General features: G+C 46.1%; 2 protein-coding genes and 1 pseudogene across 3 annotated transcripts; 2 read left to right on the forward strand and 1 right to left on the reverse strand.

Annotated features, from left to right (window-relative positions):
- Positions 1–627: 627 nt before the first annotated feature.
- LOC123068496 (uncharacterized) lies at positions 628–4,789 on the reverse strand. Of its 2 annotated transcripts, none has more exons than XM_044491089.1 (3): positions 4,408–4,789; positions 4,169–4,233; positions 628–3,373 (listed from the first exon to the last, which is right to left on the reverse strand). In XM_044491089.1, exon 3 carries the CDS (start codon positions 3,356–3,358, stop codon positions 1,016–1,018), a length of 2,343 nt encoding a protein of 780 aa, XP_044347024.1. In that variant the 5' UTR covers positions 3,359–3,373; positions 4,169–4,233; positions 4,408–4,789; the 3' UTR covers positions 628–1,015. The 2 variants fall into 2 exon arrangements, with proteins under 2 accessions (XP_044347024.1, XP_044347016.1); XM_044491081.1 differs by having other exon boundaries at positions 628–3,421; positions 4,408–4,788.
- Positions 4,790–5,427: 638 nt separating this feature from the next.
- Positions 5,428–13,788, forward strand: LOC123068511 (uncharacterized; annotated as a pseudogene).
- Positions 13,789–14,910: 1,122 nt separating this feature from the next.
- On the forward strand, positions 14,911–16,492 carry LOC123181602 (uncharacterized). Its single transcript, XM_044593911.1, has 2 exons — positions 14,911–15,356; positions 15,940–16,492. The coding sequence occupies exons 1-2, from the start codon at positions 15,093–15,095 to the stop codon at positions 15,994–15,996; spliced, it is 321 nt and encodes a 106-aa protein (XP_044449846.1). The 5' UTR covers positions 14,911–15,092; the 3' UTR covers positions 15,997–16,492.
- The last annotated feature ends 981 nt before the right edge of the window (positions 16,493–17,473 follow it).

Consider the following 17,473-nt stretch of genomic DNA (forward strand, 5'->3'; position numbering starts at 1 on the left):
TAGGTGTAGTTTCTGTGATCGGGATGAGACGATCAAACACCTTTTTCTTGATTGCCCGTTAGCCAAAGTTCTTTGGCGGACGGTCCATATTGCTTTTAATATTACTCCACCAAATTTTGTCAACACGTTATTTGGGACATGGCTTAATGGGATTGAGCCTGACTTAACGCGACATATTCGTGTTGGAGTATGCACTTTGCTCTGGACTATCTGGAATTACAGAAATGATTTGGTTTTTAACAGAACATCACGTATTCAATTTTTGCAGGTTATTTTCCGAGCCACGGCATTGATTCGTTACTCCGATGGAGGCCAGGGAGCATTTAGTTACTGGATCTATCCGCTAGGAGATGGTAGCTCGGTATATCTTCAACCGATTTGGATGGCGATCATGTAATAGGATAGGCAATTAGTTTAACTATCTCTCTTTTGCCAGCCGGTTGTGGCGTCTTTTATTTGGCTAGTTTGTGTTTCTAGCCCATTTTGGCTCTGTGTGAGCTTGTTTTCACTTTTTCCAGTTGGAGACTTTGAGACCTTGTTGGAACCTTTTTATTTGGTTAATAAGATGGCCGTATGCATCGTTCTGACACAGAGGCCGGGAAGATCCCTCTTTTCGAAAGAAAAAGGTAACATACAACCCCCATTTCCATTCAAGAAAAAGGAGTTTGGGACTCTTCACGAACCTGCATCTCCAGTGCACAGGCCACACCGTCAGATGCTTTTTTAACCCAAGACAGCAAACTACATCTAAGGAGTAGTCAACAAAACTAGGCGTACAGCAAACAGCAGGAAATAGCAACAAATAACTACGAATTGATGAACTTACAAAACACACAAGCAACCTCCAGCTTTGATCCCTCAAGCAAGTCGAAGATCGTCACCCATTGCAAATCCTTCTGACCCAGGCGCCCAGCATGTCGCCTCGGATAGCTTCTTAGACACCAGCTGAAGCATATTTCGAACCCCAGTAATCTTCATACATTTTCACATGAAACGGCAGTGCAGATTTTCCCACCTAAGACTGCACAGTCTGATCGTAAACGTCTTCTTGCGTTAGTGCTGTATCGAAATCTTGGTCGCCGTGCTGGGCGTCCCCTAGGATGCCGGCATGGGTTAGCAACGCCCAGAGATGTGTTATGAACTCCCCGCCAGAGCTCAGAAATATCTTGTGCTGAGAAGCCCTTGTAGATGCAGCCAGGTGGATAACAAATCCTGCCCAGAACTCTGACAAGAACCTCCACAGATCTTCCGGCTTGTCACCGCTGAACGCTTCTGCCATCTTCTTGCCAAGATCTGCCCCCTTCTTCAATATGGTGTCGTCTAGATTTTCCTCTTTTTTCCCATCCTGGTTTTCCTCGTCCTGTTTTCCCCCGTCCACTTTTTTCTTATACAATTCTATCTCCTCTGATGCATATTTCTTGAGCCGTCCAAGCATTTGGGTGGACTGATAACAAGGAGCACATGAGTTAAATTTTCCGTTGAAAAGGCGACTTTTTTCTTCACGCACCTTTATCAGCACCGACCTGGCCATTAGGCTGTTCCCAGGCACCAGAGGAGGAACCAGTGTGAGCACATACGCACAGTACTGCGACAATGTCCTAGCAATCATGTACTGAGACCACAGAAGATCTGAATCACCTTCCGAAGGTTTGCGCCGGCCAAAGTCTTGCCCACTCCAATACATACTGGCTGAGACCTTTCTGTTTTCAGCGAGATCAATCTCGCAGTAGCATGTAGCAATGTGCCAAATCAGCAGAATGTGCACAGAATCCTTCACGCCATTTACCACTTCGGTGAAATTTGCGCGAAAACCGTCGGTTACCCCGACTTTGCCAAATGCTCGCTCAAGGTAGTTGTCCAACCGCGGGGGATCCTCGGCTAAGCAGTCTCTGAGACAGTTGATCACAGTATGCTTCACTTCCTGGGACAGATGTACAAAGTACCTGGAACATCGTTCTGGAAAGAACAAATTGGTGGGGAAGACAAAACAGGAGGGGAAGAGAATGTTGCATTGGCCAACCTTTCCATGCCATCTTGGCAACCAGGGCACAGAGAGCCTACAGAGCTTCCGCACAAGATCCTTGGTCATCGGGCTTCGCAGCCACCATGGCTTCTGCACGTACTGGCACAACAAAATTATCTTGGTCCAGTCTGAGAACACGTAAGTTGTGATCTCCCATGTCTCTTTTACAAAAAGAAACGACAGGAGAAACCATGTAAAAGTTACTCCACCATGAACATTGCCGAGCTCGTCTCTTGTGCCAACCTTGGAAAAGCTATAGATAGCAACCGCCATGCCTCCAATCCCTCCTATCAGAATGGTGGATAGCAGGAGCCGGATGAATGGGAAGCCTTTCGCAAATACTATGGCATGCCTGCTGTTGAAGAAGTCATTGAGGAAAGACAACTCGGCCTCGCTGACACGGAACGCCCTTTCGGAGTTGCAGGGCTCACCGAGGATCCCATCAAGAACCAGCCGTCTTGTCCTTTTCAGCTTGGCCTCATGGATGCCGAAGTTGAAGAAGCGCCTGCGAAGAAGCTTGTAGAGTGCAAAGGAGAGGCAAAGGTCCTTGAGCTCCTCGTCAAGGGCGTCAGCCGGATCGGCCGGCTCCTCCCAGATCTTCTCAAGCGTCAGGATCTCCTTGTGCTCCTCTCTCAACGCCAGCAAGAGCCTCCTGATATTCCCAGTTTCCTCCACCATACCAGTATCTCTTGCTTGTCCGCCGGTTTCGTTCTTCTTCATCTTCCGTTTCTTGGCTTCGCCCCGCACCAAGTACCGGTACCCCTTCATTGTGACAGGGTCACCATCACCCCCACCACCAGCTTCGTGCTCATGACGCATGTACTCTGTTAATAGTCTCAAATCCTCTCTGTGGCTATCGTTGGCAAATTCAGAGGAGATAAAACCATAGATGATGCGTAAAGAGTTGACTGACCAAAGCAGCCAACCAGTTACCTTGAGAATCCTGGGTGCCTTGGAGCGAAGGATGTTGGCAGACCAGAAGGAGGACATGAGGTCTACCAACGGGGTTTGCTTCAGGGCGATGCCGGCCGGGCGGCCTATCTTGACGCTGTAACGGAGGGTGACCAACAGCACAGCCCACACCTTGTAGTAGTAGTCCTTATCGGAGGGGCGTTGCATGATCCCAAGACTGTATATGGTCAATGCTTGGGTTACTGCGTCCATAACGATCAGAGTCATTCTCATGGCCTTGCCTGTTGACCGATGCCGCAAAGCATCCAGCACAAATCGGGTCACCATGAGCGCTGTAGTGAGGGCGACGACGAATTGAATAACTATAGGGTTGAGTATTTCGCCATCCTTGTGTACGATACTTAGGATGATTTTGAACGCCATTGCAAGGATAAGCAGCTGGATGCAGTGGCGGAGCCAGGAAAATTTATTAGTATGTGCTGCCACCTACGAAAAGGGAAAGAAAAAAATACATCAAATGCATAATGATATGAAATTGACGAACGGCATGGTATGCAGCCTGGCTCTTTCCTAGACAATTTGAAAAACTACAAATGCAGCCTGGTTTGAACAACAATTCCCTAATGATCCTGCGGCTGTCATTTTTAATCTATGCCGTTATCTCACAAATGGGGCAAGCCAATCTTGTAAACAAGAACAGGCGGTGGAAGCATTGATGGAGTGCTGAGGATCAAGAAGGCGATGCAGGAGATTTTACTCCAGGACGCATGTTTGGGCGCCTAATGTACCCAGGATTGCCATGAGGTGATCTTATCTGAGATCACATGTTCATCCCTTGTTCCTCTTTTATCTAGTCATATCCTGTAGTGGCTACTCGTAAGATTTAAAGTTCAGTCCGGTGTGCTCTATGCTGGGTGTGTGGATACTGATGGTATGTCCAGCAGGTTAGGCATTAGGGCCCTGTGTGGTTAATTGCCTGTGCCATGTTAGAACACTTTTTTGGCTGTTCTGTTTCTAGCTTTCCTATTTGGCATGTTATAACTTGTAAGACTCACGGTTTCTCTAAATGGAAATCGACGAGGTGTGCTCGTTGTTTCAAAAAAAGAGAATGGTATATATGCAGCAGTTGAGAAACATTGGAATGCAGCTTGCCAAAAATGCGAAGCTATAATTCAGAGAAACTTGACAAATTCTTGACGGCACAAACATATACAAGGAAGCCATCAAACTGACCTGAAGTACGTACAGAATCCACTCGACCGACGTCCGAAAGAAATTGATTTCCCTGCCACCTGAACCTGAAGTCAGGAACCAGGTAAATTAAACATCCTACTAGCTGTATGAACTAGTGAAAACTGAAAAACAATACTGTATTCAACATGTTGTGTGCTGCACTAGGACCAGGAGTGAAATAATCTCATATCAGTATAAAACAAGAACTATATGAGTTAAAAAAAGAAGACAACCAGTACCTCCCCTTCTCCCTTTGACAAGAACTGCTTCTCGTGCCTGGCGGGGGGTGGCGGGCTGGGAAGCAAAAGCAATGGGCGGTGCGGGAGCAGGGGATCGCACGCAGAGAGAGTGAGGGTGAGAGATTGGGGAGTAGGTGAAGATTTGTGGAAGTCACGTGGAAGGGGACGCCGGAGGAAGCTAACCGGTCGTCATGCCGAATCAGAGTTCATTCATCTCACAGAACTGCCAGTAGGAACACCTTGTTTGAAAATGTCCAGAGTCCAATTATTTACATGTTTGGACATTAATTAGGTCGATGCAGAGAGGAACTAGTTGTCCATTTCCATTTGGACAGCAATCAAATCTTGTGGCCCGCCGCCACCGGACCAGGCGGCCAAGGAAGTTAATACTGATGCGACATGAAAAAAAGGCAGCTGGAACATTGATGTGCATATAGGACATCTTACCAACCATGACAAGAGAATGTATGTGCCTTGTTCCAAGAGGAAAGCAAAAGATCAACGACATCAATTATGTACTTTTACGATTTGTTTTTTTTAATTTACAGCTTTATTCGCTTGGTCTGGACGTGGATACATGCCTTTGATCATTGCTATATGTGGTCTGTCAAAGCATGCTTAGAGCATCTCCAGCAGCTCCCTCACTCCAAAAAAAGCACGCATAGAAGAAAGTTGACGCAAAAAACGTGCTCCAGCAGTTTCCCAACACCGTCGCCCCCGCTTACATGGCAATTTTGCCCATGAAGAGAGAAACATGAAAAAGTGAATGAAGTGGGCTCTCATGCAAGAGCCTAGCTATATGCGTACTTCTAGGAAAATACAATAAATACGAAGAAAGAGATAGAGAGAAGGTAGAAAAAAGTAGTAATCTTATAGCTAACCTTGTTGTATGAGTGACTATAAGTGGTGACTATATATGACAGCCAGCCGTTGGCAATATTATTAACCATGCACTTCCCTTATTCTGACAATACCTAGTACTATTAGAAATTGACCAGGCAGAGTTGTTGCCTAGCTGGACCAAACCTCACACGCTAGCATCTTACTAGCATTTCTCCTCAAGAACCAAGACCCAGGAGCCAGGGCGGTCACCTAGGATAGCCAAGCATCGAGGGACAAGAGAAACTGGAGGAGGAAAAGGAGTCTGGGCGGGGAAGCCCAGAATCAGCCACAGCTCGGCAAGAGGTGGAACAAAGCTCCCCCGCAAAAAAATAGGCGGAGCAGAGCGAGCAGAACAAGGAAAGCACCAAGGGAGGCAAGGAAGAATATCAAGAAGAGTGGAGTCAAGGCATCCTCCCCAACCAGATTTAGATAGCATCAAGTACAGGTAAAACCTTGTATTTGTATTTAAGGGCACCATGAATAGCATGTTACTATGAGAAACAGACATAAAAACTTTAAGATTTCAGTAAGGGATAGTGATCTTGGCTACAGGAGATGGAGGGATCGATGATTGTTTTTCTACGCATAGATATGTAGCAGCATCGCCTTATCATGCAAATAGAATCAGGTCTAGAGCCCTTAAATATGGAAGCTAAAACTCCAAAGTAAATCCATCTTTTATTTTCAGCAAAGGTCTTGTTGAGGTGTATGGTTATACATCTCTGCTGATTTAACAAGTTAAGTTGCATGCCCGTCGCTAAAATACAGTAAAGCACCTTGATCTTGCATGCGAGTACTTCATCTAGGTATATTAGTCCTCAAATACTGAGCCTAAATTTGACTTACAATATATGATTTACCAAATGATTTATACTTGTGTCATATAACTCATAATTTATTAGTCGAATTTTGGGTCAAGATTAGGCTCAATTCGAGGGGGGTGCATATAAATACGGATGGAGGAAGAATCTTGTTTGCATGCTTTTCTTGATAAAGTGCATAGTCCAGGAAATTAACTGAATGTACTACTATGGGATCAAAGAGAAGAAAACTGTAGGTTCGATTTTCAGTTTAGAGTAGTACCTGTACTATATGTGCAGCAGCACCTTTTCAAATTCAAGTTCAGGTTCATGTCATTGTACATAACAGGTCGTAAGTCGTAACAGATACAAACCCTTAGTATACATTAGTCAATGTTCTGTAGAGATGCATGGTTTGCGACACGGGCATAACCTGTAATGGGTATTTCTCACCAAGTGCACTCTTTGCCAGTACCATAGATAAATGGTTGCTGACTGAACAAGTCCACATGCAAATATCTGAAGATATAAGAAGTACTCCTACCTTACTTTGCTTTGTGGATCAGTATTTTGGTTTACATGCTTGGCTGTGTGAAGTGTAAACAAATAAAAGACTAAGCTGTATACCATGCTAAGCCTAAAAAGAGGACCCTGCTGTACACTTGATCAATTGTCAAGTAAATAGCTGAGCTTCATATTCAAGATCCAGGAGAAGAACTAGAACCTAAAAGGACCATTTGTTCACACTTTGCCTTAGGTTTTATTTTTATTTTTTTAGAACCATATTTAAACTGTAGTTCAGGTTCAGACCTAATTCCCTCAGACCAGCTTCATAAAAGACTTAACCTTGCCATGGCGTAAATAGTTTCAGGAACTCAAGTAGCACCCTGTTTTGAACTGTACAGCATATGAGCAGGTTAGTAGCATGTGCACATGGCAAATGATCAGGTCGACCAATAAACTGAGCAACTTGGTTTAATTCTCTTTGATCTATCAATTAGTATCATACTGGTGACCAAATTAGCATAATTACCAATACTGTTGGAGTCAGTACGGGAAGCATGAAATTTGTTTGGCTGGACCAATATAGCAGCTTGTGTGTTTCCTTTATCCATTCATTATTTCAGAGAAAAGCACCATCCAAGTAAAACAAAAACAGAAAGTTAGTTATGAACTCCAATTTTGTTATACCATGTCAGCTAGCACCAGTACATAGTCCGAGACGAACTGTAAATGGAGAAAGTAGGAAGTAATTTTATATCATAATTAAACATGTACTCCCTCCGTTCCTAAGAGCATCTCCAGCCGCGCCCCCAAGGCCCTTTTTTCGCCGGCTCGGGCCGAAACTGACGCCGGCGGACCCAGGCCGAACCCTGTGCGCTGGGGGCGCTTGGGGGCGCCGGCCGAACCATTTTTGGCGTGAAAATCGGCGGGCCCTCCTTGACAGCGACTCGGCTCTTTTCGCCGCTTCTCGTCCTCATTGCCTTGATTCCCGCGGCGGAATCAATGCCAAAGCTGCCACGCGCTGCCGCGCCGGTCAGCCTCCTCCATTGATGCCTCACGGGCGGCGTAGTGAAGACGGAATGACGCGCGTCCCTCGCCCGCCACGCGTACACACGGCGGCCACGCGTACGGGCGGCGCCTCCGCCTATATAAGCCACCACCATCGTGCCTGTGACGCACAAACTCTCCACCGCCGACGCCCTCGTTCCTTGACACCCCCATTCCTCCCTTTCTTCTCGCCGTTTCCAGTTCAACCATATGGCCGAGCGCTTTCCAGGCGATGGCACGGCGGCAAACGGCTTCAGCCGCCGCCACCTTCACGAGGACGAAACTCGGTTCCTCTACGAGGCCGAGTACCCGGTCCAGCCGGACATGCGGGTGCCCGGGGCGTGGAGGATCAGTGCCGGCGGGGTCCCGGTGCCACCGACGCCCACCGGGGCGGCACGGCGTGCGGAGATCGCGCGTATCCGCGTCTCTCTGGCGCAGGCGGCGAGGAAAGGTCCGCGATACGTCCCCGACAGCCCGCTCTGGGAGCAGTACTTCCGGCGCCGCCACACCGAGCAGCTCGAGGCCACCAACGGTGTCGTGCCCTCCGGAAGGCTCAACTCCGAAGGCCGCCGCCGATGGTGGGACGTGCCTGGCCGCACGCTGGAGGCCGTCCTCTAGTACATCGAGGGCGACAACACGCCTAGGCTAGAGCACCCCGCTCCCCCCGTCCTTCTCCCGCCGGCGTGGGAGCTCGTGGACGCCGAGGTGCATGGATCCGGGGGCGTCCTCCTCCTCATCCGGCCGCTCGTCCGGCTCTCCCTGCCCCCGCCCCGTCAAGCCGGAGCGCCGGGACACGCCGGTCAGCCAGCGCACCCGCAGCTCCGGCGTCCGCATCGCCAACTCCTCCCCCACCTCTAGCCGCCTCGTCCTCGTCAGGCCGAAGGTGGAGCCCGGCCTCCCCGCGGAGTACAAGGCCATTGTCCGGCGCGGCTTCTCCGACGAGGCCTTCCTAAAGTGGGCGCGAGACGACTACCTCCGCGACGAGATGGTCCGGTAGCGCCGAGCCCTGGAGGAGATAGCCGCCCGCAAGCGTGGGTGCGAGGACGAGAATGGCGTGGTGATCGTCGACAACGACGAGGACGAGGACACCCCCGGACCATCCAACCCGCCGCACCAATCTGGGGAGGGGTGCAGCAGGGACGGCGGCCGCGGAGGAGGCGACGACGACGGCGGCGACGACTACACGCGGTTCTACAGGCTCCTCGGCATGTAGAGCTTCAAGGGCGGCGAGCGGCGAGGAACGGCGAGGGCGACGACGGGCCTAGTAGCGTTTTTTTTCTTATTTTGTAAAATATTTTTAAATATGTATGAACTCGCCGAAGTTTGTGCCTTGTTTGCGCCTTGTTTGTGCCTTGTTTGCGCCTTGTTTATGCCGAATTTTAGTTTTCAAAAAAAAATCATGGGCGCCGCGACTGGGGAGCATCACGCCCCCAGCACGCGGTTTGCGCCGGTGCGCCCCCAGGGGGCGATTTTTAGCACCTCCTAGAGGCCAACGGCTGGAGATGCTCTAAATATAAGTATTTTCATAGATTCTAATAAGGGACTACATACGGAGCAAAATGAGTGAATCTACACTCTAAAATATGTCTATATACATCCGTATGTAGTTTGTATTGGAATCTCTAAAAAGACTTATATTTAGAAACGGAGGGAGTAAATGATTACCCTCTTGAAATACATCAAAGTCAATTGCTACATTCACCCACCAATCTATCTTTTTCCTATATTAGTGACCAAAGTTACAACAAATTGATAGCAAACTTTATTGACAATCAAGTACTTCCTCAGTCCCATAATGTAAGCCGTTTTTTCACACACGAAGGGAGTATATACACAAACAGAATTAGTATTTTTTTATATATGTAAAAGGGCGCTTGTATTAACTAAAAATGTAGCACCAAACGGATACAAAGCATCATCAACGACACTCAGCCTCTGCATAGCTATGATGCATATAGCCAAAAGTACCATGTTTGAGAATAGAAGTAAATAAATTGACATAATGGCAACAGTAAAGCACTATAAGACCGACACTATGCCTATGTCTAAGCATGGGGTGGACCAATCTGAAGATTATGCTGCCACCCATGTTGGATTAAAACCTCACTGGCCACCCACTCCAACTGCATACACACCGTCTTGAACAACGGTCAGTACTCCATTGGGTGTTGCATAAACCAAGTTCAAAGCCAGTGCATACAATGAAAAAATACCTACAACGGAGAAGAATTTTTGCCAATAAAAACAATATCATCTCTACCTGCCAAACGATCATATTAAGGCAGGCACTCCCACCCTTATTAGCGTGCAAAACCTATTTGCTATTCCATCAAGGTAGTGACCATATATTGGCAACACTTGTCGGCAGATATAAATCAGACGTTATTTGATGTTCTTTCTTCTTCAACGCTGTAATTGATAACTTGAATTTATGGGAAGCCGGTATGTTGGGAAGGGTTCGGGGCCGATATATGAGAAAATCGATTGGGTACTCATGGTTACCGAGTGGGAATTAAAATTCCCATTGGCAACCGTGCATGCCCTAGATCGTATCGAGACACTATCGTACCGTGTGGTGCCTTCAGGAAGGATACGACTCCAGGCTGTATTAAATAATGCCATGTGAAGTCGAGAGTCAAGGTGATCCAGGACATACACATGGAAGCCTAGTTTACCTACCTCAAGAATAGCCCAAAAGACCAACCCAAGTTCCCATACACAATCACCGATGATTTTATGTTTAGCCAAGTTTGTTGGACCCGTGCTATCCCAAAATATGCCTCTCATGTGGAAACTCGTGCTGGTGTGGAAATTTCCGCCTTCTTGTGCGGTTTTTGTTTCTTTTTAAAGGAATAAGACTTAGATTTTTGCGAAGACACCATGTAGTCACAAACATGGACTCGGGTCTCGGTTCAACCAGCCCAACCTCAGTTACCTCACCATCCAACTTAGTATTGTTTATACCGTCAATTTTTTTAAAACTTTGACTTCTGGTATGGTAGAATTATTTGGATGTGATATTTGAGGAAATATATGTCTCGGAAAGTACTTCCTAGCATTTTTTTGGAATCTATAAACATATTACAATAGGATTTGTGGTCACAATGGCATTAGGGGGGCAGGTTTGTGTTTAAATGGCAAGTTTTCTATTTATTACTAAATAATAATAAAACAACATGTGTGATCTAGAGCTGGTCAAATATTAATAGTACTTGAAGAATATCAGATTCACTTGATTTATAATAAGTATTTGAAAATAATTGTCAGGGGGGCTCACGCAAACCAAAGGGGGAAAACATGGTGAAGGCCACCGAACTTGTGAAATGGTCCTTACTTTTTGAAGATAGTGATAGCGCGGTGCTTATGAGAATTGAGTTCCTTGTTGTGGCCATTGCATCTGTCTTCCTCCTGATGTCATTCTTGGACATGTTCCGTCGTCGGTGCCGCTACTCCTCCATCAAGTACCTCTTACTTATCCTCGACGCCATAAGTGATTCCTCATTCATCTACACAATTGGGCTGATGCAGAGTGCACCCTTCAAGAAAGATCTGTTTTCAATATGGGCGCTAATATTGGTCAACCTGCGGTTCAATGCTTGCTTCATCTCGGCATCCCTGACCAAGACAACAGCCACATTACCGAGGGCGCTAGGGTGATGTCACTTCTAGGGGTGGCCTTCTTAATTGGCACACAGAACAGTCAGTTCAAGCATCCCATCTGGGTGCTCTGGGCAATGCAGCAAATGAGAAGTATGTACCTAATAGTTGCGTACAGTTGGGCCTCAGGCTCCTTCTTGCACGGTTGGAGCTCACCACTTGTGACAGCATATATGGGTACCGAGGCTGGTATTTGTAGGGAGGGGGATCCGACCACAATGTTAAAATACAAGTACCTGGTCTGTGGAGATCAGAAGCAGAAGGTCCAGCTGCAGGCGCCTGGGTATGAATTTTATCTGAAAGTGAAGTCAGAGGGAGTATTCATCACTCTTGACAAGACTTGGCAGCTGCCCAGCAACCAGCATGCAGACGACGATGCAGGGGATGTCCAACCATCATGGACCAAAGACCTATGCCTGTCCTTTGCACTATACCGGCTACTCCGTTGCAGATTTGACGACTTACCCCTGCCAGCCGATAGTATTAAAAGCACCAGAAAATTAATGTATGAAATTATTGGCAAGAAGGATGAAGATTTGTCTGCACAAATACATCACCACGCCGAGGGAACATTCAGCGGAGATTTACCTGCACAAATAGGCCACCACAGTGAGAGATCATTCAGCAGAGGTTTACCTGCACATATAGACCACCACGCTGAGAGAGCATTCGGAATTGCTGAGTTGGAGCTAGCATTCCTCAATGACTACTTCTACACAAGATACCCCATCCTTTTTTGGCGTGGCTTCCCGCTGATTTTTGCTTGGTACCCTCCCTTGACCATTGCTCTCATTGCTTGGCTTGGAAGGGACATTTATAAACTCTACAAGCCTAAACAGGGGGAAATTGCCCACGTCGTACACAGGGTCAACGTTGACCTGATCATCACATGGATATTCATGGGGATTATCGTGCTGAAGGAGTCTTGGAAGGTGGTCACCTACTTGTTGTCCGACTGGACCAAGGTGATGTTGCTGTGCGAATACACTTCGAGGACCCTGAAGTGGGTTCCAGAGTGGCTGTGGGAGTTCTTGGTTCAGATCTTGTGCACACCTGGATGTAGAATTGGGCGCCGTTGGCACAATAAGATCGGTCAGTATGAATTCTTGCAGTCATTTGGTCACAATCCTAGGAACATTCTTTACTGGTTAAGCCTTGGCTTGGTCCCAAAAGAAATTAGAGGTGCAAAAGTAGGCAGCCCAGCGGAGCTGCCAGAGGATGTGAAAGCCGCCGTTCTCAAGTCACTTTGCTCATTAGATCTTAAGCAGAACTCACTAAAGTCAGACCTGCCGACTGATGTTAAGCAGTTCAACTTCGAGTGGACTTTCAAACTGGGTACATGGTGCCATAGCATTCTTGTGTGGCATATAGCAACAAGCCTCTGTGAGATTGAGCTTGCCCAGCACTACAACTCAAGCTTAACCACTTCTGAGTTACTGTCTGCAATCAAGACTGCTCTCAATTGCTTTTCCTCCCAGCCATATGTTATAAAGGAAGACAGAATTGAAGGGTGGCTGCGGGCTAATTATATAGCCGCCAACAGTATATCACGCTACTGTGCCTATCTGCTTCTTATAGAACCAGATTTGCTACCTGACAGTTTCCTAACTGCCGATGACTTATTCAGAAACACCGTCGATGAGGCTTTAGATATCCTGAAAGGCTGTGACACCCTGCAAAGCATATACAGAAGGCTGATTCGAGGAGTGCCTCAACAAGACGATCAAAAAATGGACAGATTAAGGACCCATCCCAATACGATACTTGCGAGTGCTGCACGCCTTGCTTGGTCTCTGATTCATGAGATCCCAGATGAAGTAGTTCGCTGGAAGGTCCTCGCAGAAGTCTGGGTCGATATACTGGTACACACAGCCCCCTCATGGAATGCCTCGGCTCACAAGAAATGCCTTGCAACAGGTAGTGAGTTCATAACGCATATATGGGTCATTCTTTCTCATTGCAACGTCCACAGCAGCAAGCGCTGGCCATACCAAGAACCCCCACACGATGACGACGACCAAGGAGTGGAACGGCAAGGAGTGGGAGCACCAGCACCACATGAACCAAATGTGGGTGCTGCTGGTGAACGAAGCGTCAGCAAGGATCCATCAAATGGAGCACTGCAAGAACAAGACCAAAAATGGGGTCCAATTCCGGGGCAGCAATTGACCACAAATGGTCAACAGCTTGCTCAGAACGAAACAGATGAAAGCAACAAAATACAAGAGCTCGGAGCCGATTGGAAAGGATGACATATCTCATTTGCAGTATAATCGAATTTGAATGTTCAAAATTGTCATTTATGTACTTTCATTGCCCATTTTCAAAAAAAATTGTACGCGTGCTTTGCAGTGAACACGTTAATTTCTTCTCAAGTTGAACATGCATATGCTCTAGTTTGTGAGATCTATCTCTGAATTCTATATCTGTATTCTGAAGTATCAAGTGAATGTCCTCTTTGGAAAGGAAACAATTAAATGCTTCCTGTATATACTTTTTATCCTTATGCAAGTGTGTCCAGTATATACTTTTTTTAATCTAATGTGACCTGCCACTAAGCTTCTTTGGTTCATGAGGATTCCAACACTCACTGTATTTGCCAACAACTAGAATTGGGACCACTGTTCTGTTGCTGTTCCAAACGATTGAGACTCACTTTTCCCCGCAGGCAGCCATGACGGCAAATCCTGGTCCCGCCACTTCAGCTGGCTAAATCACAGTAATAAGTCACTACTAAATTGACATAAACATGGGAGGTTGGGATTTTGAATATGCTCTTATCTCTTAGGGGAAATGCAATTATCAGGTTCGAGGATTTCGATCGGATTGGAGGTACAATTGTATTCTCATCTGCTAGAGAAAATATGCTCGTAGTTGAGGTAAAGTCGCTCGCGTGGATTGAAGGTGTGATTCAATTTGCTGTATCTAGTAAAGCAAGTCCCCACAAAATCAACAGGGCTGCCGATGAGAACAACCTTTTCTTCGTTTGCAAATATATTAGGAACATACTGAAACTACACTACATTAATAACAAATCAACCTTTTTACACTAACAGACATTTGTGAATTACCCGTTGAGAACTGCCGCCCACTGGTCTGCAGACTTGGAGAGCTGGGGCCAGGGCTTGCCGTCATGGCTGCCACTGGGCCTTCTCTGCCAATACCTAACGCCGACGCGTGGCTTTCACCCGCTGCTCGCCGCCGGCCCTCAGCCGCCACCCACCGCCGAGCGCCCTTGCCTTTTCTTTTTAGGGGACCCCTTGACTTGCCTAGGGTTCATTGCGACAACATCTCTTCGTTCTTTTTTGTGTTTTTTTCTATATCTATACTACTATTAAACAATTGAACATTTTCTTTTTTAAAGCCACCCTATTATGTGTACCTAGGCTAATTTGTGCCGCCAGATTGTCGCATCTAATGAGATCTAATGGCCTAAATACATCTGACCGGGGGTCACGATTGCATGTAGCAATTACTGTTGGCTGACCATGCTCCACCGAGCGGACGAAATTTCCCATGCCCGATCTGGATCAGGCCCCACACAGCCACCACTCCGCTAATCTCGTCCGTCTATTCCGTAATCTCTCCCATATCCGTTCGCCCTTCAAGAAAATGTTGCCGTCCCTCCCACGCGTAGCACCGGTCCTCCTTCCACCTTCCCCTTCCACCCATCTGGCCTTCCCGCTTGCCGCTTCCCCGCTCCCCACGCGTCTCCTCTGGTGGCCGCCTTCGGCGAGTGGAATTTGTTCCTCACTGGCTCGCTGCATTCTTCCGCCGCGAGGTGTTGGTGTGGGGATGGGATCTGACAGGATCGGGACGAGGAGGCGGCTGCGAGGTACACGCTCTGGACGCCGCGCGTGGATGCGCTCATTGCCGAGGCCGAGGCCGCTCTTTCTGGAGGCCGACGCCGCTCTTTCTGGAAGAAATCCATCGGTGTCAAGCGGGGTGACGTGGACACCTACGTCCTTCATGTTTGGGCGCTGGAGGGCGACGGGAGGCATCGATTCGCCTAGGGGACTGCGGCTGCTAGAAGAGATGCAGCAATTGAAAGATGCACAGGTCAGCAACGCCTCTTCCCCCTCGCACTGTTCCTCCGGACCTGTAGGTAACTGCTTGCATGCTTTGTAATATGGCATCGTGTATGTGATGTATGATGTTGCAAGTGAGACTATTCCAATTAACTTGTAGATTTCATGCATCCCATAAAGCCATAACTCCTGCCTGCAATCTAGCTCACACTAGCAAATTTCTGACTTCGCTTCTAACCTAATTGCCTTGAATTCGTGTACATAATTATAGTATGACAGAAATTTCAGGATTGTCTCGATTAGAATTGCTGCATGGGTACCTGTTTTTCTCCATTAAAATACCTCATGTAATGCTACGTTCCACATTTTCTGCATAACGGCATGTTCATATTTATTGTGGACTTTGCCTTGGTTTCTCTTGTCATATTTCTTGTACTCTATAAGGGGTATTATATACTGTTTTTGCATTTTTTTTACTGAAGCGTGCAGCCATATCTTCCAATTTTGCTTCAATATGTGATCCCATATGCACGACAATTGGGCCTCTTTTTGTCAATTTGAGGAGCAGGCTTTCATAATGAATTGTGTGATTAATGATAGTCCTCACCCTGCAGGTACTTGATGAGATGCCACTAAGTCAATCTGCTATCTCAGGTTATATTGGATGGTAATTTATTTTACAATACAACTACATCTTTCTTGAATCAGATTCGGACTGTTTGCGTGAAATTTTGTTCTATAGCTATTTTTGGGTGGCTTTCTTTGTTTTGCTTTATGTTGTATAGTCAGTAGAAAACTCAAGCCCCATCATCTAACAATTCTGTAGTAATGACTGAAACTATTCGAGGACAAATCTTGGATTATTGTTGTCGTTGGAATTTAGAGTTGCATGGTTGACATGGTCAACATGGCAAAGAAAGTATAGAAGATTTGCCAAACCAGGTATGGGCTTGTAGAGTACATCAGGTAATCAGATTCTGCACCCAAATTTAATTTTACTTGATTTTAAATGCTTCTAGGGAGATAATGTCGATATGCTAGATTGTGTTGTAGTTTATGCTTGTCTGGTTATGTATATTTTCTTCCAGAGCGTCACATTTCCTTTTTGAGAAATTCTAATGGTGTAGGCTGAGCATGGACGTTTGTGCTGCTGTGTGTTGAGGTCAATCTCAGTTTGGTACACAGTAGAGCAAAGGGCGTGGCACTCGCCAAATATGGTGTATGTCGGACTTTCCCCATTTATTTTTTCTCACACCATACAAGAATTATACAGCTAGGTGATCAGCTCATCATAGCTTTAAATGAAAATAAGTTAAAAATTAGTTTGTCAATAGTCACTAGATACAAATATACGCCCTCCGTTTCTAAATATGAGTCTTCTTAGATATTTCAATACGGACACATACGGATGTCAATAGTCACTAGATACAAATATACTCACTAAATTCATTCGTTTCGCTTCGTATGTAATTCATATTGAAATCTTTAAAAAGACTTATATTAAGGAACAGAGGGAGTACTATATTGGGCTCTTTGTTTCAAAAGTTGTTTCTTATCACGTATAGAGGTTCAGTATAGTTTGCAGCTGACAAGATCCGTATGACTTGCACTACTTGATGTTCATGTCAAGCCACACTTACTGTTATCACTAAACTGAAAAATGTCAACTTCCTAATTAAATTTACTGAAATATTGTGAAGCTGAAGCTCTCTGCAGGTATTATATTTCCTGCTCAATATGCTCCTGTATAAAACATTTTTCTTGACGTGTGAGCAAACTCTGACGGACAATATGCTGATTAACTTTGTTCTAAACTGTTGAATCGCCATAGGGAAGATAGTAGTGTAGTACTGAGGAAATACAAAGAATGATGATTTATAGCATCAATAGAGTGTGTAGGCAATTTTGACTGTGGTATGCGAGGTCATGTACTTTGTTATCACTAGAAAATTTATGTACCTGTGCTGCTGGCCACTTTTTTTTATAGACGCAGTAACTAACCTTTGAAGTGTATACATGGTATCAAATATATCAAGATTAACATTAGTTTCCCCTATTGAAGCTTGTGCAATTGGATTTATGTTGATCAAGAACTGGTCAACGATAAAGGAGAACAAGCATTGTATTTTGTATTACTATTTTTATACA

Source organism: Triticum aestivum, chromosome 1A (assembly GCF_018294505.1).
Source record: "Triticum aestivum cultivar Chinese Spring chromosome 1A, IWGSC CS RefSeq v2.1, whole genome shotgun sequence".
Classification (NCBI taxonomy): Eukaryota; Viridiplantae; Streptophyta; class Magnoliopsida; order Poales; family Poaceae; genus Triticum; species Triticum aestivum.